Source organism: Pan troglodytes, chromosome 16 (assembly GCF_028858775.2).
Source record: "Pan troglodytes isolate AG18354 chromosome 16, NHGRI_mPanTro3-v2.0_pri, whole genome shotgun sequence".
NCBI classification, from domain to species: domain Eukaryota; kingdom Metazoa; phylum Chordata; class Mammalia; order Primates; family Hominidae; genus Pan; species Pan troglodytes.
The window spans coordinates 64,284,567-64,311,727 of NC_072414.2; the positions used below are offsets into that span (position 1 = coordinate 64,284,567).

At 47.8% G+C, this 27,161-nt stretch overlaps 1 protein-coding gene across 15 annotated transcripts in view; it reads right to left on the reverse strand.

The window, feature by feature from the left end:
• Positions 1–1,234: 1,234 nt before the first annotated feature.
• CELF6 (CUGBP Elav-like family member 6) overlaps positions 1,235–27,161 on the reverse strand; it is a 91,749-nt gene continuing 65,822 nt past the window's right edge. For 3 of the 15 annotated variants that reach the window (XM_063795242.1, XM_063795251.1, XM_063795250.1), the window contains 10 exons: positions 6,632–6,760; positions 6,444–6,523; positions 6,135–6,278; positions 5,883–6,015; positions 5,646–5,795; positions 5,376–5,438; positions 5,046–5,126; positions 4,816–4,959; positions 3,745–3,900; positions 1,235–2,850 (listed from right to left, as the gene is read on the reverse strand). In XM_063795242.1, coding sequence (XP_063651312.1) covers positions 3,773–3,900; positions 4,816–4,959; positions 5,046–5,126; positions 5,376–5,438; positions 5,646–5,795; positions 5,883–6,015; positions 6,135–6,278; positions 6,444–6,523; positions 6,632–6,760 — 1,052 coding nt within the window. In that variant the 3' untranslated portion in view covers positions 1,235–2,850; positions 3,745–3,772. Of the gene's footprint in view, positions 2,851–3,744; positions 3,901–4,815; positions 4,960–5,045; positions 5,127–5,375; positions 5,439–5,645; positions 5,796–5,882; positions 6,016–6,134; positions 6,279–6,443; positions 6,524–6,631; positions 6,761–21,239; positions 21,289–22,636; positions 22,841–27,161 lie in introns of those variants that run through there. The other 12 variants (XM_016927147.3, XM_016927148.3, XM_016927149.3 and 9 more) reach the window with 12 other exon arrangements.

Genomic DNA, 27,161 nt, shown 5'->3' on the forward strand with positions numbered 1-27,161 from the left:
TTAGAACTAGAACTAATGAGGCCAACATATGGAAGGAAGCAGAGCCAAGAGATGGAGACATCATCCTTTGAACCCCTAGATCCAGCCATGCTTCAAGGCAGATACATGCTTTGATTTATCAGTTATGTAAACCAATTAATTTCCAATTGGCCTAAACATGTTTGAGTTGGGTTTTTGACACTTGCAACTGAAAAGGTCCAGACTAATACATGCACACAGAGAGACACAAACACCATATTGTTCAAGCTTATCAGATATTATATAAGTCTTCCATGATCTTACCAGGGGTCAGCAAACTTTTTGTTTAAAGGACAAGATAGATATTTTAGGCTGTGTGGGCCATATATGGTCTCTGTTTCACTTTCTTGTTTTGTTTTGACGACCCTTCAAAAATGTAAAAAAAATTATTAGTTTGGTAGTTCATACAAAAATAGGCCACAGGCCAGATTTGGCCCACAAGCCATAGTTTGCCAACCCCTGATCTAGACCATGTCAACCCCTGAAGCTTTGGAATCACACAGTCTGCCAGTCCTTAGCCCACACTCTAAAGTATGAAGCCAGATATTTTAAATGTCATTTTGGTTCAAGTGTCTTGACATGACTTGGTAATGGTAAGGTTCAGGGTAGAGTTAGGAATGGGAAAAGGGTCTTATCTTGTGCCCATTATCTGCCACATAACAGGTACTGAATAAATGGTAATTATTATTATTTCTTGGTAATAAAGATAATTTTTCAAAATGATGCAGCTGTCTAAATGGCTTTGTCCAAATGTCCCAGTTCATCCTTGAAGACTTTTCCCCTTCTTAATCTCCTTCAGAAAGTATTTCACAGACCTCCCCCACCAATAAAGTCTGAACTAGGTACTCTCATTCTTGCTAGCACAGAACTTCTATGGCCCTCCATTGTAACTGGATTATTTGTCTCTCTTTCCCCTTAACTCTGAGTACTTTGAACATACCTGAGCCCCGACACGTAGCACAGTGCTTAGCACCTAGCCTGAGGGGACTCTCTGCTTCCATGTGAATATTAGTTTGAGGGTGCGGGTATTGTGTGTCTCTATTTGTGTCTAGCGTGGTCACTCTAGGTGTCAGCATTGTGCTGGTGCACATACACCCTCTGGTTCTTCCCTCGGTTGGAAAATATTTGTGGATGTCCATCACACCTTACCTGGTAATATTACTGCCAGATCTATGTTTCATTCCCATTCCCTCCAAAAATGAGTCGAAGACAGAAGAACAGGTGGGAACAAGTTTTCTTAGAAACTGTTATGAAGGAGGAGCCCTCCACCCCCACCCCCACATCTTTTACTATCTGACATGTTATCAGATCAGAGGCCTTCAGCCTCAGCAACATCTGGGGATTAGAGGGACCCCACACAGCTGGGGCCTCGGACTAAGCTGATCCATGCCTGTGGGGTGGAGGGGAAATCCTCCTGGGAAAAATATGTGCAAGGCCCTACAGGCCCAGGAAAGGCTGACCAAGGCAAGGTGAGTCATGGTGTTCTAAGCTGAATCTTTTGCCCATCTCACAGAAGCAGGCAGGAAGCACCACCATTGATCAGCTTTATATGGCACCCACTGTATACAACAGACAGACAAAGACAGACAGACAGAGCACACACCACTTCTAAGCTCAACACTGCTCACCAACTAGAAGCACCTCGGTTAAGCACATGTGAGACACTCTTGCATAGGAAAGATGTAGTTTTTAAAGGAATGAAGAAGTATTTTGGCAAAACATCTACTTCCCTCCCAGGTCTGGGGTAAAGAGGGACCTCTAATTCTGAAGCTTCTACATATTGAAAAATTTCCCCTTCTCAATGGCAGTATATACAGTAGCAAACCTTCCAAGTCTGTTGTCACAGCCCTCTACAGATATCCTGAATCTACTTTACAGGTGGGCAAACTTAGACTAAGAGACAGAAGGTAGCCTGGAGCAAGGGGACACTGGGACTGGTTCAAGGGGAAGGGAAACAGGAGGTGTCTCAGCTCAGCCAAAGGCAGGGCCTCTGTCTACCTGGATTGGCAAGGGAAAGGCTCAGGTGGCCAGAACTCCCTCTTTCTTCCCGCCTGGGGAAGCAGTGGTTCCACAGGAAAGGCAGTCCCACTCTTGCTGGCTAGGGGGCCTCCCGGGATGGCAAAGGCCAGGGCCAACCTGAGCTCTGCCTGGGGCCTCTTCTGGGATGCACTCTGAGTTTGGGGATTGTGGATTGTGGGTTCACTGCTTCCATAACGTTCTCATTACCTGCATGTGAGCCTAGACCTCAAATCCTTAATTATTTTTAAAAGGGCAGGGTGGGGGAGTGGCTTAAGAGGGAATGAGACACAGAACAATCTTTCCACAGCCCCCATCTGCCTAGGCTGGGGCTGTCAAGGGTCTCCTTCACCCTGTCTCCTAGGGATAGTTAAAGGCAGCTTTTATGAGACTCTATACTGTCTTTTTTTGTAGTTGTTTGTCTTGTTTTTTGTTTGTTTGTTTCTTTGTTTTAATTTATATAGATATATATATTCTTAAAAAAGCAATAGTCCTTTGGTCCCTAAACTCTAAGGAATGATATGATTTTGAAAGAAGTAAATCTGGGCTTCCCTTGCGGAGAAGCCCTTGGCACCCCCAACGCCCTCTGCTGGTTCCCCTGGACAGTCACTCCTCACCAGCCCTATTTGCTCTGCCAGCCTGCGCTCTATGCTGCAGGCACAGAACAACCCACTTGATAAAAACAATCCTTAGAGTGGCCTTAGCCCCAGGCACCAGCCTTGGGTCCGATCCACCTCCGTCCACAGCTGCTCCTTCGGGAAGGGCTGCTCAAGCGTTTCTGTGCTTTTCCTCTCCTTTCTTCTCACTCTTCTGTTTCTGTTGTTGTGTATTAATTGATAAGGAGAGATAGGGGGGAAAAGGCAAGAATCACCTTGGAGGGCAAGACCAGAAGAGCAGCTTGCCCCCATGAGTGACGTCTCAGGTGAGTGGCTGGACCTCTCTTCCTGAGGAGCAGGGCTGCAGCAGGACCCAGGCAGCAGCCCCGTCCACTGAAGCCAGACTTGAGTCCTGAGCAAAAGACCCCAACCCCACATCCCCTCTAGAAGGTTCCTGGGGTAGCTCAAAGTGAGGCAGGGCCATGTGGGCCTTCTGAGACAGAAAATCTCTAAAAGTTGCAGGCAGCATCCTATGGACCCATGACCTTGCCAAAAATGTAGGAGAACTTGGCCCATCTTTCTCCCCATCACCCACCAGGCCCTGCAGATTCTACCTCTGAAGCATGTTTGCTTCTCTTCCTCCATCTCCATGTTCACTGCCACTATCTCAGCCCTTACTTCTAGTCCTTTCTCTGCTTAAGCTCCTCAACAGTTAGTTCTCATCTTCAGGATAAAGTCCAAACTCATGGCCTGAAGACCCTTGAAAACTGGCCCAAAGCTACTTTTCTAGTCTCATTTTCCAGTCTCCTGGACCCTCCCCGCATACAGGTTCTCTACTCTCATTGGCTGTCTCTGGAGTAGAACTGCTTCTCCAGGCAGAAAGACTCTGATTGTCTCTCCTAGACTGCGGGGCAGGAATGTTGTCCAATTGATCTCCTTGGATTGAAGGAAAAGCAAAGTCTCCATCTGAGGATTCCTCCTAGCTCCTGGCTCTTCTCTCTATCCCAGACTTTCTCAGAGGTGGGTGCCTCCAAGGTCCCAAAAGGAGGACCATCAAAGCTGGGAGGGCCTCATCACTCAGGCCTCATCTACCTGGGGTCCATCAGGGACTCACCTTTCTGTGGCTGGTCAGTGAAAGCAGGTCAGTAAGGCCGGTTGGCATCCTTGGGCCGCTTTAGCTGGACCTTGAGCCTCTTCATGCCAATTTGAAAGCCATTCATCGCCTGAATAGCAGTCTGGGCACTAGCTGGATTGTCAAAACTAACAAACCCTGGAGGGTGTGGGCAAAGAGATTAGCTGGGGACTCTGCCTAGCAGGGCCTCCTTTCTCTCTGACCAGCCCCCTCCTCTTCCAGCCCCCTCAGGCCAGTTCCATCAAACACATACCCCTCCACTGTTTGTGTGGATACAGAGTCATAGGCAGATGGCCTGAGATTCCTAAAGGTGTGATTCTTGGAAGGATAGGAAGCAACTCTGAGTGTGTGTGCAGGGTCAGTGTGTTGATTTGGATGTTTCTGTGTTTTTCCTGGCATGGGTTGGCTGTCTCCCTCCACAGCTCCCATTCTGGTCCTCAGAACCATAGTTGGAGTTGGAGGGGATCTTTGGTCTCAGAACCAGACTCCTCCTGCCCTGGCCAGACTCCAAAGCTCTGACCTAGCTGGCCACATTCCTGGTGGACACCTGATCATCCCAGGTAAACCTGAAATAAAGCTCGTTCTTTTTTTTTTTTTTTGAGATGGAGTCTTGCTCTGGGGCCCAGGCTGGAGTGTGCAGTGGTGCCATCACAGTTCACTGCAAACTCTCCCTCTCGGATTCAAGAAATTCTCCTGCCTCAGCCTCCTGAGTAGCTGGGATTACAGGCACCCATCACCACGCCCAGCTAATTTTTGTATTTTTAGTGGAGACGGGATTTCGCCATGTTGGCCAGGCTAGTCCCAAACTCCTGACCTCAAGTGATTCACCTGCCCTGGCCTCCCAAAGTGCTAGGATTACAGGCGTGAGCCACCATGCCCGGCCAAGGCTTGTTGTTGGCCTAAACTTAGGCCCATCACTGGTTTGTGACCCCGTTTTGTGCCATACATTCAATCTCAGGAAATCACTGCATTATGGAAGGGCAATCGTAGGGTCTGTAGGAAATCCTTTATAGTCAGAGGTGGGAGAGGCCTAGGGGTAGGTTCTCAGCTCACCAAAACACTTGCTCTGGTTGGTGGCTCGATCCACAAAGACTTTAGCAGAGACAACGGCTCCAAAGGGCAGGAATGTCTGTATGAGTTCCGCATCACCAAACTCCTGAGGCAGGTGATAGATGAAGAGGTTACAGCCTTCAGGGCCTGGAGGAACAGTAGCAGGCTGGTTCAGGGGAAGGACCCTGAGTCCAGCCCCACCAGGTTCTGCTGTCCAGCCCCCAGTCCCTCACCTTCTCTCTGCTGCTGGGGCAGGGCTGAAGGCTGCTGGGGAAAAGCTGTGCTCACTGGGGCATAGGCCGACGGATAGGCTGCTGGAGACAGAGGTGGGAGTGGACAGTGATCCCCAGGAGCCCTTCCCCATGCAGGGCCCCAACTGCCTGGCCGCTTTTGACCAATTCAGCCCAGTCCACCATAACCCTCACCCCAAGAGAGGTCGTTCTAGGGGTAGGAGGGGATGGGAGGATCAACTCCTTGGAACAGAGCCTAAATCCCCCACAACTCTCCCTATTTCTTTCTAGGGCCCTTCAACCTCCCCCAGGCCGCGTAGCGCCAAGTGAAACCTGCGTAGTGGTGCATCCCAGCGTAGGCCTGCTGCAGGGGGTCAGCCACGCCGGGGCTCTGGGCTGGGGAGAGAGGGGCGCAAGGCCCACAGTGAAGGCAAGCGGGCGAGCAGAGTGGGTGAGAAGCTCAGGGAGTGTGGGAGGTGGACGGCGGCTGTGAGAGACAGCAGGGAAGGAGGGGGATCTCTTCCCAGGGAAGCCAGGCCCTAACCCCCCACCCCCCGCTCCCCACTCCATTTCGGGGGGATTTGGGCGGAGCGGGGGGCCCACCTGGGTAAGGGGAGAGCCCGTTATTGTAGAGCGTGTCGGAGCCCGGCTGGCCATTGGTCTGGGGGGTCAGAGGGCCGAATCCATTGACCCCGATGGGCGCCGGAAGACCTGGGAGGGTGCCAGGGCCGCTGCCAGGCGGGGAGTTGGCTGCTGATGGCGGAAGAGGTCTGAGAGTCAGGCCGCCACCCCGCCCCGCCCGGCCCCTACCAGGCGCGCCCCAGTCCCTGGGGGCCGTACCTGCCGCGGGCAACAGAGGCGCAGCTACCAGGCTAAAGGCCGCCACGTGTTGCATCTGGGCCGCCACTGCCGCCACCGGGCCTAGGCCTGGGCCCTGTGCCGCCGCCAGCAGGGCCGCCTGGTGCTGCAGGATCTTTGAGAGGAAAGATGGGCGAGAGTGGAGGGCCAAGGGGCAGGCAGCTGCCCGTGCTCTCAGCCCCAGGCCTGGCCCACCCACCTGCGCGCCCTCGCACGCAGGTGCCCGGTACCTACCGCCGTGGTGTAGGCGCCGCAGGCCCCTAGCGGCAGTGGCGCGGGGTGGAAGGCGCCCAGGTGGCCGGCCATCTGCTGCATCCGCCGCAGCGCGCGCTCCCGGTCGGTGTCCGCCAGCTTGACCACGAGGCTGGACGAGGCGCCCTGGGCAGGGCAGGGGAGGCCGTGGTGACCGGTCCTGACCCTGGCCCCGGCCCGGGGCCGAGCGCCTTTCCCATCAGGTCCTTTTGTGGGGCACCGAGCACACTCGGGGAGAAGCCCGTCCCCACCCCACTGGCCTCACCCTCAGCCCAGGGAACCCGCCCTCACCGCCATGGTCCGGCTGCCGTGCAGACCCTGGATGGCCGCCTGAGCTTCCCCTTGACTCCCGAACTTCACAAAGGCACAGCCTGGGGCAGGACAGAGGGAGCGGGTGGCTCAGGCCACAGGGGCCAAAGAGTTATGTGGCCCAGAGTGAGGAAGGGTCACCAGGAAATCCCGGGGTCAGCTCAGGTCACCTTTACTGGTGCCGTCAGGACTCCGCAGGACCGTGCACTCCTCGATGTGGCCAAAGGGCTGGAACAGGCGTCTGACGTCCTCCTCACCCTGCTGCTTGCCCAGCATCCCCACAAACAGCTTTCGGTCCTCTGGGGACAAAGCCAGGAATGACCTGGGGACCCCAAGTCTTCCTAGACCCCCGAGAGTAGCCTGAGGAACTTAGGAAGGCAGCTCACCAGTCTCACTCTGGGAAGCAGAGGGAGTGAGAAGGCCCTGGGCTTCCAGGGTTGGTTTTCATTGAGGGGCAGGATCTGGGGAAGGGATCTGGAGAAGGGAGCTCAGCTCAGCTTTCCATCAGGAAAACCTGGGTCCTGGGGAAACCCAGAGAGGCTCAGGGCTGCTCTTGTGGGGAGTAATGCAGTCTTGATATCTCTGGCTGGGTAGAGCCCTATATGCATTGTTTTACATGTTTGACCTTTCTGTTCTTAGAGGTTGGGAAACGCTGTTTTGGACCATTTCTGTAGTATTAAGGAAGGGGGTGCTCAGAGAAAGCCTTTCTATTCAGACTGGGTCCAGAGAAGAGAAGTACATCCTTGTTGGTCAGCCTGATAGTGCTGGCTAGAATCAATGCCCCTTCCTGCTAATATCAAGGAGGGTTCTGGATTTAGAAACAGCACAGAAAACAGTCCTGTCATCCTACTGCCTCATCTTTAGGCACTGAGCACTGGCATGATGAATCCTTACCCTCTGCACCACATCCAACCTGGATGCCCCTCCCAAAGGCCTACAGAGAGCAGGACCTTGGTTTCCTGAGCCTCCAACATTAGCATTTTTCCTACTACAGTTGCTGAACCCCTGACCCCTTTCCTTAACTCCCACCTCCACCACCCTGTCCCTTCAGCAAGCTTCTAGTGCCCTGTCTGTATCCTTCCCTCTGATTCCCCTGTCCTCTTGCCCTGATGCCTCCCAAAATGTTCATGCTATGAGAGAACAAGTTCTGCCTATAGACCTGGATTGCCACCAGAGAACCAGTCTGATTCCTCCCTGTGTCCACCCTTTCTATGGGAGTGGCAGAAATGCAGGAAAGGGGCTGCAAGCTGGGCCTGTGTCCCTCGAAGAAAGCTGGAGAGCTGGGGCTGGAAACTAGGGTTTTGCTGCACACCCAGCAAGTTAGGCCTCAGGAACACTCTCTGGGAGCGTGGGGTAGAGGGGTCCAGCCTGCTGTTGAAGTCTGGCTCTTCTCTGCACCAAGGTAAATCTCTGAATTTGGGATGGGGCTTGACCATGTAGGGGACAATACAAGTTGGGAGAGAAGGAGTGGGTAGGAAACTGGTTTCAGGCTTCATCTTCAAGATCTTGGAGTGCAGGAAAACCCATCCTAAATGGTTCTACTCCTTGACCAGCTTGGCTAGGCAGATGGGGGTCCTTGGATTCTGAGTGCAGGGAAAACAAGGCTAGTAGGGGGTCATAGACTGAAGCCTGGGTGACAGCGAAGGAAGAACAGACTGTTCAAAACTGAACGAAGTTAGCAGGGGAGAAATCTCCAACAAGACTATGTGTGTGTCCATATGTCACCCGGGTGGTGTGGGGTTTGGCCTAGGCTGCCTTGGGGATCCTGAAGTGTCTGTCTGTCTGACGATGCTATGTCTGTGTGGAGGGCAGGGGCTGCAGTTCATAAGGGGCAGGCAGAATGTGTTTTAGCAAAATTCTGCCGTCTGTCCAGAGAGGTACCACCCGATGATCCTTGGGAAGGGGATGGATAATGGACTTGTGGCTGGAATTCTGATGGAGGAAAGAAGGTCTCACCAGTGACCTTCTGTGGTGAGAGTACAACCCGGTGGGTGTACTTTGCTTCTGGGGGTGTCAGCCACAGAATAGTGCCCTTGGAACAGATCACTGGTTTCCCAACCTTTTGAAAAATCAGTGGAATACATTGTTCTAACATAAATATTAGGATGAAGCTCAAAATGTAAGAGAAAAATAGAACTGCTGTGACTGAAACCAGAAAAGGAGGGGTGGAGTTCATCTTGCTTGATCCTCCCCTAATACTCCCTAGAGGGGCTCCAAGGAAAGCCCTTTGAAATTACTGACCTAGAAGATAGAGAACAGAGTTCCAGCTGTTGTATGAGGGGGGATCTGAGATCATCCTGTTCAGGAGCCTGAGAAGACAGGAAAGGTCTTTCATGAGTCTCTCAACCAATCTGATGGCTTTGCCTTGACATTGGAGAATGGGCTCATTTGGCCAGAGAATCAAACCCTGAAAGACCATGCCATTGTTCTAAGTTATTCTGGGCTGCAGAAGGCCTGGGAGAGGCTGGAGAAGAGTCTAGGGCCTCCATAGTCCCAAGGGGGGCTTCACAATGCCCTAATTTGTAGTGGAGCTGTGTCATTGGGCAGGGTCTGAAAAATGGTGATGGCACCCCAATAAGATATCATACCACATGGACCAGAATCCAGGTAGCCTTGTGTAGGAAGAGAGACATCACAGGCTGAGATAGAGCCCATAAGACAGAAAAGAGGTTTGTACTGACAGTGGTGATCTGATCCTTCATCTGCTCTGCCTCTTGTTGCTTTTTCTGCTGATGGTGAAATTTTCCGATCCTCTTTTCCAGTGAGAATCTCACAAGTTAAGAATTTTCAGCAGGGCGCAGTGGCTCTCGCCTATAATCCCAGTGCTTTGGGAGGCCAAGGTGGGCTGATCACTTGAGGTCGGGGGTTTGAGACCAGCCTGGCCAACATGGTAAAACCCCATCTCTACTAAAAATATAAAAATAGCCAGGCATGGTGGCACATGCCTATAATCCCAGCTATTCAGGAGACTGAGGTGGGAAAATGGCTTGGACCTAGGAGGCGGAGGTTACAGTGAGCCGAGATTGTACCACTGCACTCCAGCCTGGGTGACAGAGTGAGACTCCAACTAAAAAACTTTTTTTTTTCCATTTCCCTGTCAGGGCACTGACCCTATGGATCTGGACTACTGGGATGTACAGAGTTTGGAATGGAAATGAGTATCTACCATGGGGTGGGCTCTAGGCTCCTGTTTCCCAGGTATCACCTTAAATCCTGGTATCCTCTTTGCCACTTTACAGGGACCTTGATTGTGTTTGACAGGAGGATAAGCTGGATCACAGTGGTCATGAGCCTCAGGTGACTCAGAAATGGTGGGATAAGTTTCTTAAGAGACCCGGCCAAAGAGAAGTACATGCTGGACCCCTAAGAGTAGCCCCGCAAACCCACAGATCTGAACATTCTGATGGCTGATCATTGATTGCCTCCAAAGAGAGATGATGATGGGATGTAGCCCAGATAATTCAGTTTCCTCTAGATCAAATTCTATCATTTGGATAAAAAGCGGACGCTACAAGAGGCAAGTCAGAAATGTCTGAATAAAAGTATCCCATGAGTGGTGGGTAGTATCCTAGAAAGATGGGAATATCAAACATGGACGCTCAACCTTCCTGGAGTGGAAAGTATTAGAAGGCAGCATCAGCGCAGAGTTGAGACATAGTTGGAATGTCATATGGTTGAATGGTATAACTGCATTTTCCTGTTGACAACTGATGTATACTTCTTGATCTTCTATCAAATGCTTTTTTTTTTTTTTTTTTTGACACTGAGTCTTGCTCTGTCACCCAGGCTGGAGAGCAATGGCACGATCTCGGCTCACTGCAATCTCCTCCTCCCAGGTTCAAGTGATTCTCCTGCCTCAGCCTCCTGAGTAGCTGGATTATAGGTGCACGCCACCATGCCCAGCTAATTTTTGTATTTTTTAGTAGAGACAGGGTTTCACCATGTTGGCCATGCTGGTCTCAAACTCCTGACCTCAGGTGATCCGCCCGCCCAGGCCTCCCACAGTGCTGGGATTTCATGTGTGAGCCACCACGCCCAGTCTCAAATGCTTTTTGAGTCCAAAACAAGTGGCTTAGGCTCCCAGAGGCCCATCTCCATGAAGCTGCCTTGTGCAGCTGGTCATATAGGTCAGGGATTCGAATGCAGCAAATGATGGGGTTGACATCCCAGTAATCATAGCAGAATCAGTCCAGACTACTTCTTCAGAAAGGGCACCAGGATGCTGTTCAAGGAAGGAGCGTCTGCCTCATGTTGCTCCAAAGAAATTCCTAAGTTGTTCAAGTTTCTGGTTTCTAGGCCACTCACACCAAATCACCTCCATGTTGGTGAAATGTAATGATTGTAGGGACAGTGTAAGGAAAGGTCCAGCCTTTGGGTACCAACTACCAGACACATCCTAAAAATACTGGTCCATTTTTCAATGTAAATGCCAACCCAGAAAGTCTTGCTGGTGGCAGTAATTGTATTACAGCAAAGCAACTCTCTCCTGATACTCTTAGTGACGACTGCAGCATAAGAAGCCACGGGGAAAGTGACAGAAGGAAGTAGCCAGGACGAGAAGAGTCTCCTGGCCAGATGTGACAGGCATCAGGAGGGACTTAAATTCCACACACAAAAAAACTGTTAGAACAAATAACCCAAATCAGCAAAGTTGCAAGAAATAAAATTGACACACAAAAATCAGTTGTGTTTCTACACACTAGCAATGAACAATCTGAAAATGAAATGAAGTGAAAGCAAAAGCCAGCACGGTGGCTCACGCCTATAATCCCAGCACTTTGGGAGGCCAACGTGGGTGGATCACATGAGGTCAGGAGTTCAAGACCAGCCTGGCCAACATAGTGAAACCCTGTCTCTACTAAAAATGCAAAAATTAGCCAGGCATGGTGGCATGTGTCGTAGTCCCAGCTACTCGCAAGGCTGAGGCAGGAGAATCTCTTGAACCTGGGAGGTGGAGGTTGCAGTGAGCTGAGATTGTGCCGCTGCACTCCCGCCTGGGAGACAGAGTGAGACTGTGTCTCAAAAAAAAAAAAAAAGAGATGAAAGCAAACAATTCTATTTGCAATAGCATCGAAAAGAATAAAACACTTGGAGGCTGGGCATGGTGGCTCACGCCTGTAAACCCAGCACTTTGGGAGGCCGAGGTGGGCGGATCACCTGAGGTCAGGAGTTTGAGACCAGCTTGGCCAACAGGGCGAAATCCTGTCTCCACTAAAAATACGAAAATTAGCCGTGTGTAGGTGGCAAGCACCTGTAATCCCAGCTACTTGGGGGGCTGAGGCAGGAGAATCGCTTGAACCTGGGAGGTGGAGGTTTGCAGTGAGCCGAGATTGAGCCACTGCACTCCAGCCTGGGTGACAGAGTAAGACTGTTTCAAAATACATAAATAAATAATAAGATAAAATAAAATACTTGGGAATAAACTTAACCCAGGAGGTGAAAGACTCATACACTGAAAACTACAAAATGTTGCTAAAAGAAATTAAGAGGCCAGGCGTGGTGGCTCACGCTTGTAATCCCAGCACTTTGGCAGGCCGAGGCGGGCAGATCACGAGGTCAGGAGTTTGAGACCAGCCTGGCCAACATAGTGAAACCCCATCTCTACTAAAAATACAAAGAAATTAGCTGGGCGTGGTGGCGGGTGCCTGTAATCCCAGCTACTCAGGAGGCTGAGGCAGAATTGCTTGAACCCAGGATGCAGAGGTTGCAGTGAGCCGAGATCACGCCACTGCACTCCAGCCCGGGTGATAGTGCAAGACTCTGTCTCAAAAAAAAAAAAAAAAAATTAAGAAGACACAAATAAATGAAAAGACAATCTGTGTTCATGGATACGAAGACTTAATATTGCTAAGATGTCAATACTACTCCAAGTGATCTACAGATTTAATGTAATCTCTATAAACTCCCAATGGCATTTTTTGCAGAAATAGAAAAATCCATCCTAAAATTCATATGGAATCTCAAGGGACTCCAAATACCCAGCAATCTTGAAGAAGAAGAAGAAGAACTCCCTGTTTTCAAAACATATTACACAGCTATAGTAATCGGCACTATGGTACTGGCATAAAGATAAATATATAGACCAATGGAATAGAACAGAAATCCCAGAAATAAACTCTCTTACATATGGTCAAATGATTTTCAACAAGGGAGGCAAGATCATTCAATAAGGAAAGGACAGTCTTTTCAACAAATGGGGTTGGGAAAAATGGATATCTACAAAAGAATGAAGTTAGACTCTTACCTTTCACCATATACACAAGATTAACTGAAAATGGATGAGTCCTAAATGTAAGAGCTAAAACAATAGATGTCTTAGAAAACTGAGGGGAAAAAGATTTCATGACAGGATTTGGCAATGATTTCTTGGATATGACACCAAAAGCACAGGCAACAAAAGTAAAAATAAATAAATTGGACTGACTACATCAAAATTAAAAACTTTAACAAGGATCTATTGGAGGGCAAAAATAAAAAACTAGAAAACTTCTGTCCATCAAAAGACACAACTCACAGAATGAAAAAGCAACCTCTGGAATGGGAGAACACATTTGCAAACAACATATCAAGATAAGAGGTTAACATCCAGAATATATAAAGAACTCGTACAACTAAATAGTAACAACAACAATAACAACAACAGAAAACACCAAACCTTCTATTTAATAATGGGCAAAGGATTTGTATAGATGTTTCTGCAAAGAAGAAATACAAATGGGCAACAAGCATAAGAAAAGATGCTCAAAATGACTAATTGTTAAGGAAATGCAAATCAAAACTACAATGAGATATCACCCACCTCACACCGATTAGGATGACTGCTATCAAAGAAACAGAAAATCACAGCGTTGGCGAGGATGTGGAGAAATTGGAACTCTTGCACACTGTTGATAGGAATGTAAAATAGTGTCGCTGCTACAGAAAGCAGTATGGCAGTTCTTCAAAAAATTAAAAATAGAATTACCATATGATCTAGCAATACCTTTTCTGGGAATATATCCAAAAACATTGAAAGCAGGGTCTTTTCAAAAATTAATCTATAATTTTATTTCAATTGACCAATAATAATTTTATATATTTATGGGGTACAATGTGATGCTTTGATATATGTAGACATTGTGAAATGATTAAATGGAGCTAATTAACATATTCTTCACCTTGCCTACTTATCACTTTTTTATGGTGAAGATGATTGAACTCGATTAGCAATTTTGAAGTGCATATTGCATTATTATTAACTACAGTCTCCATGCTATGCAATAGATCACTAAAACTTCATCCTTCTGTTTAACTACAACTTTGTATCCTTTGACTAACATCTCCCCTTTCTCCATACTGTAACCCCCCCGCCGCCCCTAACTTCTGCCAACCACCATCCTACTCTCTGCTTCTATAAGCTCCACTTTTTTAGGTTCCACACGTAAGTGAGATAATGCAATGTTTGTCTTTCTGTGCCTGGGAAAACAAGATCTTGAAGAAATCTTTTGTACACCCATATTCATAACAACATTAGTTACAATAGCCAAAAGGTTGAAGGTACCCAAATATCCAGCAGATGAACGGATAAACAAAATGTGGTATATACAAACAAAGAACTATTATTCTGTCTTAAAAAGGAAGGAAATTCTGACACATCCTACAACATGAATGAAACTTGAAGATAGGCTAAGTGAAATAAGCCAGTCACAAAAGGACAAATACTGTATGATTCCACTTACATAAGGTATCTAGAGTAGTCAAACTCACAGAAATAAATAGAATGATGGTTGCCATGCTGATGGAAATTGGGAAATGGAGAATCATTTAATGGATACAGAGTTACTGTTTCTGCAAGAAAAAAAAGGTCTGAGGATTGGTTATACAATGTGAATGTACTTAGCTCTAGTAACTGTACCCCTAAAAGTGTTATGACAATCAGCTTTGGGTGATCTGCTCTGAGCCAAGCCTAAGGAAAGCACCTCTCATTACCTTTGTGGGTAGAATGCATTTCAGGAAGTGAAGAGTTAATGTGAGGAAAGGGTCAAGTAGTACAGGTGAAATCTATCCAATCTTAGTTGGAAAATACTTTTTAGAATTAAATTCATGTAAGGACCAATAACAGGTATGACTGTCAACTGACTGTGACAGAACAGTTGTTGCTAAGGTCTATTTCTGATTTAGGCCACAGAATATGTCCCAGTACTATGAAATTCTGAAAATTCTACCTCAAAATTCAATTTTAACTCAAAGATTAGTTGTTAAACACTGAATAAAGTGGAATCCTAGAAAGAACTTGGAAAAGATGGCTCTGCTAGTGAGATAGTCATATATGCATTATGTTTATACTCAAAATCCAGGCTGACATCTAATCAAACCCTTGCAAATTCAGGCAGAAATTACTTACCCAATTATAGGATAGTGATAGGAGGGTTAATTGGATAACAGATAATTGGCTTTTGAGTTGAACCAAATTGCAAGACTGAAAAACGAGATGCCTCAAAATATATTTTAAAATCCTCAGAGAATGTTTTAAGTTTGAACGTTAAAAGAAAATAACTGAAGTGGAAAGAGTGCATGGATTGATTACCTAACCTATTTCTGTACCTTAGGCATCTTGGATACATAAATATTTGCTGAGTAAAGGACACAGCCAAGTTGAGAAGTGGAACAAGCAGAGCAATCACCATTGTGATTTATGTATTGATTCTATGCTATGAAATTTGAAAGAGGAAAGAATATACAATTCAATAATTTTTAATATTTTGCTTTAGGACTAAAAACTACTTTTCCTATAAGATCGGTACTTACAGTTTAACTTATTGGTGTTTCCAAAGTAGAGAAAATATAAGTGAGGAAAAATCAACTACAGTCCCTATGCTGAACAGCAAATAAAACAGACTTATTTAGTTACCATTGTCTGAGGGATTTGGGGATCCTTATTTCTGACCTCATATAATTTGTGGTTAACATTTTAAAAATACGTGAACCTAGGCCGGGCACAGTGGATTATGCCTGTAATCCCAGTACTTTGGGAAGCTGAGGCCGGTAAATCACTTGAGGTCAGGAGTTCAAGACCAGCCTGGGCAACATGGTGAAACCCCATTTCTACTAAAAATGCAAAAATTGGCAGGGTGCGGTGGCAGGCGCCTGTAGTTCCAGCTACTCGGGAGGGTGAGGCAGGAGAATCTCTTGAACCCGGGAAGTGGAGTTGTACCTTGCAGTGAGCCGAGTTGTACCTTGCAGTGAGCCGAGATCATGCCACCGCACTCCAGCCTGGGCAACAGAGCGAGACTCCATTTCAAAAACAAAACAAAACAACACAACAACAACAAAAATACATGAACCTTGAATTTTTACCCATACAAACATTTTAATGTTCATGTTCAAATGCACACAAATGCTGAGGGAAAAGGTTTTTTGTTTTTTGTTTTTTTTTTTTGAGATGGAATCTCGCTCTGTTGTTCAGGCTGGAGTGCAGTGGCATGATCTCGGCTCACTGCAACCTCCGCCTCCTGGGTTCAAGTGATTCTCCTGCCTTAGCCTCCCAAGTAGCTGGGATTACAGGCACACACCGCCAAGCCCGGCTAATTTTTTTGTATTTTAGTAGAGACAGGGTTTCACTGTGTTGCCCAGGCTGGTCTTGAACTCCTGAGCTCAGCCAATCCACCCGCCTCGGCCTCCCGAAATGCTAGCATTACAGGCGTGAGCCACCACGCCCAGTCCTGAGGAAAAGGTTTTTGACACTATGTGTATTTAATGTATGTTAGGAGATAGTTTCATTTTAGAAAGTTAGATGCATTTTCCTTTAATAGTGTACTGCTCAATGTGTAGCTGCCACAGGATGTAAAATATAGGCCTGGAGTGTGGAGTATAGGAACAGCGTGGAACTTAGCTACAGAATTTATGCAAACTCACTGGAATACATTAAAAGGCTGCTATAATATATCCACAAAGACCCAGATGCACCTCTGGTACTCTGAGAAAAGTGTTGCCAAGGCTGCAGGGGATGGCCATGACAGAAAAGGACCTTGACATCTTCCATCAGGCAGATCCTGGTGTATTGCTAATATTAATTGTACTGCAGGCATCGAATTAACAAGTGTTACCAATAACTATTAAAAGTAATACAACAGGGGCCGGGCACGGTGTAATCCCAACGTTTTGGGAAGGCAATGTGGGAGGATCATTTGAAGCCAAGAGTTTGAGACCAGCCAGGGCAACAAAGTGAGACCCTGTCCCTACAAAAAATAAAAATACAAAAATTAGCTGGGCATAGTGGCATGCACCTGTAGTCCCAGCTACTCAGGGGGCTGAGGCAGGGGGATCACTTGAGCCCAGGAGTTCAAGGCTGCAGTGAGCTATGATGGTGCCACTGCATTCTAGCCTGGGCAACAGAGTGAAACACTGTCTCTAAAAAAAAAAAAAAAAAAAAAGTAAATAAACAGACAAATCAGTAAATAAATAAAAATCATAAAATATACAATATGTATGTTGGTTATTTCAACCACAAACCTCATGTTTATTGATTAAAAGTAAGACTACTAGTACACTGTTACATCAAAAGTCAAGTGACAGAAGACAAAGTAGCTATTTTTGTAAAAAAGCTAGGTTGGGTGTGGTGGCTCACACCTGTAATCCCAGCACTTTGGGAGGCCGAAGCAGACAGATCATTTGTGGTCAGCAGTTCAAGACCAGCCTGGCCAACATGGCGAAACCTCGTCTTTACTAAAAATACAAAAATTAGCTGGGCGTGCTAGTGGGCACCTGTTATCCCAGCTACTCAGGAGGCTGAGGCAGGAGAATCGCTTGAACCCAGGAGGCGGAGGTTGCGTTGAGTGGAGATGGCGCCACTGTACTCCAGCCTGGGCGACAGAGTGAAACTCCATCTCAAAAAGAAAAAGAAAAAAAGCTCATGTGTGCACAATGTAATCCTGCTTTATGGCAGATGGAAAAAGAAGCAATTATGATAGGTTTGGTAGGCTCTCACAGTGCTGGTCTATTTTTAAAAATTGAATTAGTTGCCAACATTTAATACAGCTAAAATGATTTTTTTTTTTTTTTGAGACAGGGTCTCATTCATTCACCTAGGCTGGAGTGCAGTAGCGCCATCTTAGCTCACTGCAGCCTCGAACTCCTGGGCTCGAGTGATCCTCCTGCCTCAGCCTCCTGAGTAGCTGGGTAGCTGGGACTAAAGATGTATGCCACCACACCCAGCTAATTTTTGTATATTTTTTGCAGAGACAGGGCTTCACCATGTTGCCCAGGCTGGTCTCAAACTTGTGAGCTCAAGTCATCCTCCCGCCTTGGCCTCCTAAAGTGCTGGGATTACAGGCACCAGCCCACATGCCCAGCTGTAAATTATTTTATTTAATCATGGGAGTCTCATCCATTTAAGGTTACCTACCTGGGCTCCTGTAGTATTTGAGCTGATGATCCCTACTTGATGGGAAGAAAAATCATGCATAATCCCTTCCAGAAGAAACTGGAAGGTTTTGGAAGAATATGTTGGCCTTGATATCCCTTAGATTGTTTTCATTGACATCAGTACTCTTATCGGATAAAGAAACCATTATTAACCAATGGTAAACTAAGGGATTTAATTTCAGGAATAATTTTAGAAGACACAGGCTTACTGGCGTAAATATATCTGGTCAGGTGTGTGTGACCATTGACTCTGACGGTTTATAGAATGTTTGAGGTCACAGATATAAGACTTAAATGGGACACGCTGTTCCACATTGTTGCCAAATGTTACATTTTAAAAGCAAAATCCAATACCATTTTAAAAAGTTGATTTTTTTTTTTTTTGAGACAGAGTCTCCCTCTGTCACCCAGGCTGGAGTGCAGTGGCGCGATCTTGGCTCACTGCAAGCTCCGCCTCCTGGGTTCACGCCGTTCTCCCGTCTCAGCCTCCTGAGTAGATGGGACTACATGCACCCGCCACCACACCTGGCTAATTATTGTATTTTTAGTAGAGATGGGGTTTCACCGTGTTAACCAAGATGGTCTTGATCTCCTGACCTCGTGATCCGCCCGCCTCGGCCTCCCAAAGTGCTGGGATTACAGGCGTGAGCCACTGCTCCCAGCCAAAAAGTTGACTTTCTAAAGCATTAGGTTGTGTTAAAATTCAGCAGAGGGTTGAACTCACTTTAGAAGATATATATGATAGCACTGAAGAAAATACATTTTGATTAGTAATGATTATCTAACACAGATCTGTTAGTATTAAAATACTTATAAATTGTAAAGGCCCAACTGTTCTGCAAGACTGAGTACATAGGCCTTTTCTCTCCTGAATATATAGTAGGGAGCAGGGAGGAATTGAGAGATCTGGTCATCCAAACCTGCAAGAAGGATTATTCATGGATGCATTTGGAGTGTATGCTTCTTGAGAGCCACCACTTGTCCAGAAATATCTGTGTAACACAACTGCTAAATTATGAGTTCTGCTGCCAGGCAATACTCTTTTTCAGCTAGATTTGCTTTTCCTGCTCTTTTAAACAGGTGTATAGGTGGAAATGCCATATGTACAGAATTTGTCAATGATGTGACACCTGCAAAGTTTATACAAAAATGTGGAAAGAAAATTCTACAACTCAAGCTGATATCATTGCTTAGAGCCCAGACCACCAGAACACATCAACCAGGCCAAGCAAAAGCACTATCAGCATGGAGGCCCCCTTTGTGCGGCTGCCCAAACACTGACAAGATGTAGTGGACTCCATACAGCAGGAGTGCCCTAGCATTGTGGACTTAGTTCCTGAACAAGACTCCAAATTGCACCACGTTCTTCTGAGCTCTGGGGCCTGCGGACATGCTCTTCCTCTGCCCAGCATGCTTGCTCCCTCTCTCCTCTTTTCTCTGACTACTTCCTATTCATCCTTGAGGTCTCAGCTTAAATATTACTCCTCTGGGAACCCACTTTGATCTTCCAGACTGGGTTAGGTGCCCCTTGTTTGTGTCCCCACAATTCCCCTGGACTTCCCCTTGAAAGCAGTGATCACACTGAATTGTGTTCCCTTGTTTACTTGTCCATATCCTCTCATAGCATCCGTGCTTCATGAGGCCAGGTACCAGGTCTGCTTTGCTCACATCTGTATTCCTGCTGTGGAGTAAGTTGCTCAGAAGATGTTGGTTGTGTGGTTGAACCTGTCTGCTTCACAGCTCACTCACATACTCTTAGTTGGCTTCTCAGCTGTGGGACTGGCTCATGGTTGTGGGCAGGGCTTAGTAGCTGGCCAACAATGGCCTTGATGCATAAAAGAGTTTCCCAAGAGGCAGAAATTCTTGGGTTACATAAACATGAAGTTTTGCATGCAGCCTGGAACATCTCAAAAACCTGACTGGAAAGAATAAAAAGGGAAAGGAGAATGTGTGTGTGGATGGAGGAGGAAACTTGGAAATATCTCTCCAAGACAAGGTGAAGGTGATAACATCTTGACCAGAAATCAAGAATCAGAGACCAGAGGTCAGAGAATCTAAAAGGATAATGGAAGTATTTCTTGGAGGAACGAACTTCACAGTGGAACCACAAAGTCACCAGAACTCTGTGTGTGGGTTCTCAGACTGAGCATGAAGTCTGAGAGGGGTACAGAATTAGTAGGACTCAATACATGTTTATATCAATTGGGTTCCATTCTGTTCCTGAACTCGGGCAGCTTCTTTCAGCTAGCAAAGCCATGGTTGATCTTGGGTTAGACAGGAAGAGAGTCTTACCCAAGATAAAGAGTCAGCAGACATCAGGGAGGGCTATAGGCTGATACACTGGAAGGATCTAAGATGCAAGGGTGAGAAAAACACCAAGAACTGACACCAGAATCCAGCCTTGCCTTTACAGCTTGGAAGCTGGCCAGAACCCAGCTGGTTAGAAGAAAGCACAGGCTCTCTAACCGTCCTATGTGGTTTTGTTTTTGTTTTTGTTTTTGTTTTGATACAGAATCATGCTCTGTTGCCCAGGCTGGAGTGCAATGGCGTGATCTCGGCTCACTACAACCTCCGCCTCCCAGGTTTAAGCGATTCTCCTGCCTCAGCCTCCCTGCCTCAGCCTCCGAGTAGCTGGGATTACAGGCATCCACTACCACACCCAGCTAATTTATCTATTTGTAGTAGAGACGAGGTTTCACCATGTTGCCCAGGCTGGTCTCGAACTCTTGGCCTCAAATGATCCACCCACCTCAGCCTCCCAAAGTGCTGGGATTATAGGTATGAGCCACCACGCTCAGCCCACCTCCTGTTCTTAAGGAGCTCTGGTTTTTCTCTACCAGGAAACAGTGTAGCTATCAGAGCTTTCCATGGTCCTCAGCATAGAGGACTTACTATGGCCCATAAAGTCTGTCGTACCAGCCTTATCTTTTACCATGAGCAGCTAGGCAATTACAATGAAGGAATGGCCTCAATCCGAAACGGACTGTGTTTTCTGATATCAGAAGGATATGGAGAAGGAGAATAACCCCCACCTGATTCTTAAAAACAACAACAACAACGAAACCCTGAAAGTTCCATGTGGCAAAACAGGAATGATCTCTCTCCAAGGGTAAGTGGCAAGAACCCCCTTTCTCTATCACTGGCATCTGTTTAGGCCCTTCTTGCTTCTTCTGGGTCTGGGCTCCCCAGAACCCCAGCCCTGCTCAGTCTGAGCAGGGAAGGCTGAGCTATTTCTGGGGCTCAGCAACTCTGAGCCCCACCTGTCCCCTTGACCCAGGGAGGCTCTCATACTAAATGGGTAGGACAGACTCCAGGTGTGGGCCCACCCTCCCTTACACGGGTTGCAGCCTGAGGTTGGTCAGACAGGGAAGTTACCTCCTCGGCCCTCACTGGCAGCTGGCTTCACTTGGATCGGACGATTCATCTGAAAGACATCGGACCAACACACCCATTCAGCGTGACTGCCTGGTCCTGGAGCCCCCAGCTTCTCGAACCCTGGACTCCTCAGGATCTGAGCCCTAGCCCCTTGGAACTCTGCACTCTACCACTTCCAAACTGGGATTACAGATTTTCTCCAAGATTCCTTCCTTAAACCCAGGAATTTAGAAGGTGCTGAAACTGGCAGGGATGGGTGACAGGAACTTAGTGGTAAGCACAAGGTGGAATGAAGCGGCTAAAGAGACTTTTCTGCCTGGGGCTCTGGGCAGGGGCTATGTGAGGCCTGTCCCTTTGGCTTCTGGACTTACTTAAAGGCTTTGCATGAGAGGATTGGGAAGGAGGGTAGAATTGATACTGCAGATTTGTGTTTTATGTCTAAAATGGAGAATATCACGCTATGTGTCATTTAGATGAGAGTCTGGGAATCAGACTCCGTGCTATCTGCCCTCAACTCTAGTCATTTAATGGTTGTATGACTTTAAGTAAGCCACCCTTTCTCAGATTCAATTTTTCTTTTTCTCCTGTGTAGCTGAAATTACGGGCACGTGCCACCAGGCCCGGCTGATTTTTGTATTTTTAGTAGAGACAGGGTTTCTCCATGTTGGCTAAGTTATTCTTGAACTCCTGACCTCAAATGATTCACCCGCCTCAGCCTCCCAAAGTGCTGGGATTACAGGCGTGAGCCACTGCGCCCGGCCAGATTCAATTTTTCAAATGAGGAAAACATTTCCCAAGCTGCTGTATCACTAGAGTCTCCACGCTCACCTGCTCCATCCCCTCCCTAGGGTCCCCTTCCCTGAGGATGCTGGAGTTTTCCAAGGTGCCATTCTCAGCCCTTTTTGTCTGGCTCTTCCTACTTTTCTTGGATAGTCTCATCCACACTCAGCCTCAGCTCCTCTCCACACAGGGATGACTTAGAGCTCTGTGTCTCCAGCCTGCATTCTCCTCTGAGCTTCAGAGCCATGTTACCAGCTGCCTGCTGGACATCCCCACTAGAAAGTCCCACGGGCGCCTTCACTCAACACACCCAAACGAGAGCTCATTTGTTTTTTTTTTTTTTTTTGCCCCAACCTGATCCTCCCAGTCACCCAAGCTATAAGCCTGGAAAGCAGCTTGACTTCTCCTTCCATCCCTTCCCCGCTCCCACCAACTTCATCTTTTAATTCAGGGGTTCCTGATGAGGTGTAGATAAAAATCACCCAGGAACCAGATGAGGCTCTTAAGTTGGGGTATTGCATAATTTGAAAACGCTCCTAGGTGATTTCAATATATCCCCCCCACATCCCCATCCCCCAACCACCCTGAGTGAATTCATGATTGAATCCCCATCTCACCTTCCTCTCATGGGTGTTGTGGGGATCACATGAGGTAATGGGGACGCAAAAGGTCTTTGTAAACTGCCAAGAGCTGGGTGCGTGGGAGGTGAGGAATTATTGTTGGGGGGCAGGCAGCTGAGTGCCGGGAGGAAAAAACAGCGGCCTTCCCGTTCATGGAGGAAGGGGTACTGATGCCCATCTGGCCTGAGAAGGTGATGATCTGACCCCCTCCCCTCAGGAAATGCTCTGCTTCTGCACCAATCAGGGGCCACTCCATCCCTTACCAATTTGCTCGTTGCCGAGACAACAGGCAGCTTCCTGTTACCATAGCCACAAGTGCTACCCAGTAACCATGGTAACGCCCTGGCAGTCACAGTTGAGCAATTTCCTTTGGATCAAATTTGGGGGTGGGAGGGGCAGGGAGGGCTTACTAAAAAAAAAAAAAAAAAAAAAGGAAAGGAGAACAGGCCAAGTCTGAACCAGCGCAACTCCCCTCCCACCCAGGGCTCTGACACACCCACCCGCTGGTGGTGGAGCACCTGCAGTGTACCAGGCTGTGGGTGGGGGCGGAGACACCAACAGGACTCAGGTTGCAGTCTAGAGGGGATGACAGATCAATCCAAGCAGATCAGGGCGAGCTTGACAGGTCTGGACTGGCCTGGACCAGGGACCAGGAGGACAGGACCCGTCCCTGGGCATGGCCACCTGTGATTGTGGAGGAAAGACCAAGAGACAGAGCCATGGAGAGCAGAGACACAGGGAGAGATGAAGAAACACTGGCAGACAGAAATGATGTGAGAGAAAGACAGTTCTAGAAAGGGGCAAGGAAAGAGAGTTACTGGTGGAGAGGGGAAGGAAATGAGGAGAGGAAGGGTAAGGAAGCCGGTGCAGGAGAGGCAGGGAGGAGCCTGGTAGGGAAGAAGGCCAAAAGAGTAGAAGCCTGGGGTGGGGGGCAGTGAGGGTGAGCAAGACCATCATTATTTTATTAGTTCTTAAATAGATCCTGAGAATTTCTCTCTGGAGCCTAGAGTGACGAGCACACGTGACAGCAGCAGTTTCCATGGCAGCTGCCTCCCTGGCTGGGTTTCCTGGGAGATGGTGCTCTGGGGGACGCCACCTTCTCTCCTCCCACCCACTTCCCCACCCTTCAACAGAGAGTGGGCATCGGGTGGTACATACATGTTCCCCCCCTGGACCTGACCTAGGCCTCCCACCACCCAGGCATGCTGCCAGCATTTCCTGAACTCTGTGATGAGCCCCAGGCAGCCTTTCGTGGGAGACAGTGATGATCTGTATGGGGATCCTCTCTTCATAGGCTCGCAGAGGGGAAGATAATGTTACCATTTCCTGAGAGCCCACTCTGTGCCAGGCCCTTCCTGGGACACTTTACATACAATGTCTCTAAATCCTTCCAACCACTCTTCAAGGGAATACAAGTGTCCCCATATCATAGATGAGAAAGCTGAGGCTGAGGGAGGTGAAATCACTTGTCTAAGATCCCATGGTGGGTAAGTGGTTGAGCTGGGATTTACCCCCAGATCTGTCTGAGGCTGAAGCCCATGATTTTTGCATTGGAGTGCTGCTCAAATCCATTCTTAAGGCACGAACACAAATAGTGAGGCACAGAGGGACCAGGGCCTCGGGGGAGTGCAAGGTCAAGAGCTGTGGAAGAGGCAGACTCCAGCTGAAGAGGTTGACTGAGGAAAGCTGCATAGAAGAGGCAATGTTTGACCTGAGCCTTGCAGGACTGGGGTCATTGGCCATGTAGAGATAATAGGAGAGGTAGGAGTGGTGGCTGAGCACGCTGAATGGCTAGGGTACGGACAGGGAGCTGCAATGGCTAGGGTACGGACAGGGAGCTGCAAGCCTGAAGGAGCAAAGTTTCTAGTGAGCACTTGGCATGGGAGTAGCCATGGTAGAGCAAATTGCTTCCTAGCAGATAGATGCGGATTTCAATCCTGGCTCTATCACTTGCTTCTCTAAGGTCTCTGAGCCTCAATATCCACACTAGTGACGAGGGAATCATGATCTTACCTTGCAGCGTTGTGATGAAAATGACAACTGCTAGATCTTAGTAGATACCTCAGATATAAAAAGTTATTTTTTTTGTTTGTTTGTTTTTTGAGTCAGAGTTTTGCTCTTGTTGCCCAGGCTGGAGTGCAATGGCATAATCTCGCCTCACCGAAACCTCCGCCTCCCAATTCAAGCAAGTCTCCTGCCTCAGCCTCCCGAGTAGCTGGGATTACAGGCATGCGCCACCATGCCCGGCTAATTTTGTATTTTTAGTAAAGACGGGGTTTCTCCATGTTGGTCAGGTTGGTCTTGAACTCCCGACCTCAGGTGATCTGCCTGCCTCAGCCTCCCAAAGTGCTGGGATTACAGGCGTGAGCCACCGCACCTGGCCGGTTTTTGTTGTTGTTATTGTTGTTAAGGATTTGAAACTGAAAGGTAGGCAAGGGCCAGATTAGGGAAGGCTGTGAAAACCGCATCAACGAATTTTGACTTTTGACTTTGTTGTATTTCAAAGGCAATGAGGATCCAGGGGAGGGAAGGATTTTTAAATGTTTTTTTTAAACATTTTTATTTATTTATTTATTTTGGAGACTGAGTCTCACTCTATCACCCAGGTTGGAGTGCAGTGGCGCGATCTCAGCTCACTGCAATCTCCGCCTCCCAGGTTCAAGCAATTCTCCTGCCTCTGCCTCCTGAGTAGCTGGGATTACAGACACCCACCACCATGCCCAGCTAATTTTTGTATTTTTAGTAGAGACGGTTTCACCATGTTGGCCAGACTGGTCTCAAACTCCTGACCTGTGGTCTTACTCTGCTACCCAGGCTGGAGTACAGTGGCGCCATCATAGCTCACTGCAAACTCCAAATCTTGGGCTAAGCGATTATTCTACTTCAGCCTCCCAAATAGCTAGGAATACAGGTACATGCCACCATGCCCAGCTAATTTTTAAATTTTTTGTAGAGACTGGGTCTCACTATGTTGCCCAGGATGGTCTCAAACTTCTGGGCTCAAGCGATCCTTGGACTTCATCCTTTCAAAGTGCTGGGATTACAGGTGTGAGCCGCTATGCCCAGACAGGAAAGGGTTTTAAGTAGAGGAATCATCTAGTCAGTTTTGTCTTATGAAGGATCCCATAAGCTGTCACTATGTGGAGAAAGGATTGGAAAAGGAGTGATTAGAGGCAAGAAGATCAGTGGCACAGGTGAGAGGTGAATGTGACCTGGATAGAAAGAAATGAACAGATTTAACAGATGTGTAGGAAGAATTAACTGGACTATAGTTCTATTGGATATGTGGACCCGGGAAGAGGAGGGCATATTGGCTGAGCCTCAGGTTCATCGCTTGGGAGTTGGGGAAGGTGGGAGTTTGGGAGTTTGGGGGTACAAGGAAGTCCCCAGGGGAGGAACCCAAGAGAGTAAGAACAGAGTTGGGGAGAGCAGGGCTCTGAGCCTTCAGTCCCCACAGAGCAGTGGTGATGGAGGACACCTGGGATTTAGGCATGTTATGTGTGGCTGGAGGAGAAAGAGAGCTGCCCCCACGAGCTTCCTGGGCAACCTATTATATATATCTTGTTCCTGCCATGGGCAGAGGAGGGACATGGCAGTGGGATAATCAGGACGTAATCAGGAGTCCCCCTTGAGGAAAAGAGGACATTGCCTCCCAGGCCAAAAACTTGTCCTGGGACTTCAGGTGAGCTCTTGCCCTGGCTGAGCACCTGTTCCCTTAAGAATTTCCCAGGTGGAGTCCAGGCCCATGTCTGCTTCAGAGCCCAGCCCTGGAGGGGAATTCAAGGGATAGAATGTCAGAGAGAACAACCTATTCCAGGCAATGGAGTGGGGAAGGTCAGAGGCCACACAGACACGCACAGGGCCCTGGACCTTCTGCCCCAGTGAGCAGAAGGGAGAGCAAAACCCTACCTAACTCTCTGCCCTGATTTGTCTAAAATTCCTCCCTTTGGGCTCAGCATTGCCCTTTTCAGATTCTTCTGCCCTGATGCCAACTATTCTTTTCACTGAGCACTCACACCCTCAGCACTCCCCATTCCATGGGAAGAGTTTATCAGAACCTTCTCGAGGAAGGGAACACTGGTAAGTCTGGGAAAGGTGTCAGGAGGTGCAGGGCAGAGTGGGACAGAAAAAAACCAAACTTTGTAATTTTTAGTACTTTGTTTTACCTCACCCCCCTCCTCTAATTCAACCCACTGTCAAGTCCCATTGGTTCTAGAATCTATGTGGATATCCTAAACAGCTCTGAAATCTGACCTCTTATCTCCTTTCCTGGCCTATCTCCAGCTCTAGGCCAGCATCACCATTCATCCACACTCAAGCAACACTGCACTAAAGGGTCATCCAGCCTCCAGTGTTGCTTCCTTTCCAACCCAACCTTCTTCACACCATAGCCAGAGTAATCTTTTTTTTTTTTTTTTTTTTGAGACAGCGTCGACCTCCAGGGCTCAAGCAACCCTCCCACCTCAGCCTCCCAAGTAGCTGGGACTACAGGTGCACACCACCACACCTGGCTAATTTTTAA